Genomic DNA, 3,473 nt, shown 5'->3' on the forward strand with positions numbered 1-3,473 from the left:
CTACAAAAGTTCCAAAGAGAGTAAAAGATGTTGCAGTCTGGGGTGTCTGTCCCTATAGTTTTATCAAATAAATGTTATGAGTTAACTGCATCTCCTATTTAATTTCATATTTTATGTGAAATGCCAATTGAAAATTTGCACATTGATATATTCTAACCTTGAACAAATTTAGAAAAGTTCACTGTTGTACATGAGTTCCTACTGAGAGCAGGGCACAATTTCATGGGGTTTCTTTTTTCCTGTTTATCATGACTATTTTTATCCTAATGCAGGTTGCTCCCTTCATTAACACATATTTAGCAAGCTAGCTATTCTGTGTCTAGTACTGCTGCTGGTAATATAAAGATGAATAAGATACGATTCCGAACACTCAAGAACCTCAGAGCTAATCATCTATAAAAATTTAGCAATGGATGTGCTTGATAGACATTCATAGAAATGTGGGTAGGAATAATATTTGGGGGAAATTTTTACTTGAATCCAGATTTAATCACTTCTTAGTCATTAAAGAAGTTACTTAACTTTTTTAATCCTCTCTTTTCTCACATATAAAATGGGCATAACAGTAGTATCTATTTAACATGACAGCTGTGCATGGTAGGATTAAATGAGATAATCCGTGTAAAAGTGTTTAGAAGCTGACCCCAAATAACTAAATATTATTGATGATGACATTCAGTGGATCATGACAATCATCTCATAAGCACTATGAAATTGGATGACTATAGTTGACAATACTGTATTATTTATTTGAAAGTTGCTAAGAGAGTAGATCGTAAAGTTCTCATTACAAGAAAAAAAATTGTAACTGACCTGATGCGTATTAACTAAATTTAGTGTTTTGATCAATTCACAATACACACATATATCAAATCATCATGTTGTACACCGTAAACTGATACAGTGGTATATATCAATTATATCTCAATAAAACTGGAAGAAAACAACAACAATAATGAAAACAATATTGGGTATAAGTATTTCTTTGACTAGGCTAAAAACATACAGTAATAATATTTTGTTGATAAAATCATAATAGAACACTCAGCCGAGTTGAACACTTCCATTTTTCTCTCCTCTTTGCCATTTTAAAGCATCAACAGGTAGCACTCTAAAATTATCTTAATTAAATGGAAGTTATTTGCTGGAAGTTGTGAGAAGACTAGTGAGAGGAAGTCTTTCAAATTTTGTTTTAAATATTTTGGTTTTAGGTATTTTGTGTTACATCAAAGAGCTCTTTTCTTTTTTTAAGTATACACTGTACCTTTTAGAAGACATGTCTCGAGTTTTAAACTGTGAACTTAAACAATTAGATGCTTAGATTTGGAGTCCTATGTTTATTTAATCATTTATTCAATAAATATTGACTGAGTGTCTTTTTTGTGCTAGGTGTTACGCTTTTCTCTAGGAGTATTCAGAGGAAAAGACCTGATCCCTTGTCCACCGTTTAACCAGATAGGAAGACAAACAATTTCCTGTAATTTAGATTGCCATGCTATAATAGAGAACTGACTCATTAATATGGGGATACAGGGGAATGTGTGATTAGGGAAAAGACATGGTCCCAGATCATTACAAAGAGGGACAGGCAAGGTTTCACAGAGGAGGTGATGGGTAATGGAAATGATTGCACATCTATACTCTTATCTCTTTGCTCCTATTGTGTTTGAAGCATTAACTTTCTCTTGAAAATTATTAGCCTTATGGTCAAAAACCATGTTGAAATCTAAGTGATAAAACCACTCAGGCTTCAGCAGAGACAGGTTCTTTTAACTCTCCCCCCACCACACACACACACACACACACACACACACACACACACACACACAACAGCTCGTACTGTATTTTATATTAAAACAAAAAGTCACTAAATGCAACAGCTAGTACTGTATTCTACCCTGAAGGAAGAGCTCACTAAATGCTGGTGCTTAATGTAGTGGTAGAAATTGGCAGATTTTTGACTATGCTATGTACTAAATACGCAATTAAAATGTTTCTGATTTACAGCAGGCACGTGGATGGTAGATCGTTCAACCTTCCCTTCCTTGAGTTTTCTGCTCTGCTATTAGTTTCCACTCATTTGTGCTTCATTTTGTGATTCATTGATAGAAAAGGAAGCGGAGTTGAATGAAATCCCCCCGACACGGTGCAATTATACAACAACAATTGTATAATCATCAGCTACAACAAGAGCCAGCTTCCAAAATCAAGTTTACTCACCTCTCCTCTATGTACACCAGGACTTTGCCATGATGTTCTTTCATATCTGAAACAGAAATGCCTAAAAGAACTTCCAAAATTACTTTCAGACCATATCCTACAAAGAATTACAGTGGACTGTACCTGTGAATTCATTAAGGGCTACACCATACTACAAAACAATACTGTGCAGAAATGCTGAAAAGCTGTGGAAATACTTCAGTGGCCGTTTCCATAGGAATTTCCCTTCTTTTACTGTTGGTGATCTGTGGAATTGGGTGTGTTTGGCACTGGAAACAGCATAATACAAGGCAACTTACCTTACCAAAGTTTTTGCAAAGGAGAAAAAAGAGAAAAGACCAAAGTAAAAGAGTCTCCCTGAGCTCCCAGGTTATCGGCCCAAGGCATAAAATCTCAGTTCAAACCCAAGACCACAGCTCTGCTGGGAAGGACACTAACACACATGGCAACTATGAAAATGTGGAAGCGTGTCCTCCCCAAGCTAAAGAAGAAACAGACAAGGGAGTATATGAAAACACTTGGCAGACCAATTTCAAGGAACACATCTATGGAAATGAGACACCATGTGACTATTATACCCGCCAGAAGCCTGATACTTCTGAAGAACCTCAAGATGAAGACATATATATTCTTCCGGATTCTTATTAACTTTTCAAAATGTGGGTTTAGTTATTGGAAGATAAATATTTTCTGGAACTTTTATTGTACTGATAACATTATTAATCAAGTTCTTCTGTTCAAACTCAATGATCTCTGTTTTATCTCCACCCTTCCGAATCCTCTCTGCATGTATCACTGTGGATTGACTCTAGATATCCTCTCCACCCTCCTTGCCCTGGATTAATTCTGCGTTATGTTTTACTGATTCTTCCTTCTGAACATTACTTGTTATATTTTTCTTCTTTTTCTATCTCCACCTTCTTTTCTGGCCTAGGATTGTTGTCCCAGTCTGCTAACTAGTCTTTCTGGCTCTAGTTTCTACATAATCAGTGATGCTGCATCTATCCCCATGATGTTGCCCGATTCATCTGCAGAAAATATTCCCAACGGCGACATCACTCCTTTGCATATAACCTCTTAATGTCGCCTCTTTGTAAAAGACATACTACTCATAATTCTAACTCCAGAATTCATGATTTTACACAGCTGGTTCAAATTCACTTTTCCAGTGACCTCTACTAATCTCTCACTTCGTTTTCATCAGAATCATCTGAAAACCTGCCGAACCCATCCCTCCTCCACAGCTTTGCTTG

At 36.2% G+C, this 3,473-nt stretch overlaps 1 protein-coding gene across 1 annotated transcript; it reads left to right on the forward strand.

Moving 5' to 3' along the window:
- Nucleotides 1-2,394: 2,394 nt before the first annotated feature.
- On the forward strand, nucleotides 2,395-2,868 carry GAPT (GRB2 binding adaptor protein, transmembrane; the record flags this gene model as incomplete). Its single annotated transcript, XM_082652010.1, has 1 exon — nucleotides 2,395-2,868. One exon carries the CDS (start codon nucleotides 2,395-2,397, stop codon nucleotides 2,866-2,868), a length of 474 nt encoding a protein of 157 aa, XP_082508136.1.
- Between the last annotated feature and the right edge of the window lie 605 nt (nucleotides 2,869-3,473).

This window comes from Grampus griseus, assembly GCF_964374135.1.
Source record: "Grampus griseus genome assembly, chromosome: 3".
NCBI classification, from domain to species: Eukaryota; Metazoa; Chordata; class Mammalia; order Artiodactyla; family Delphinidae; genus Grampus; species Grampus griseus.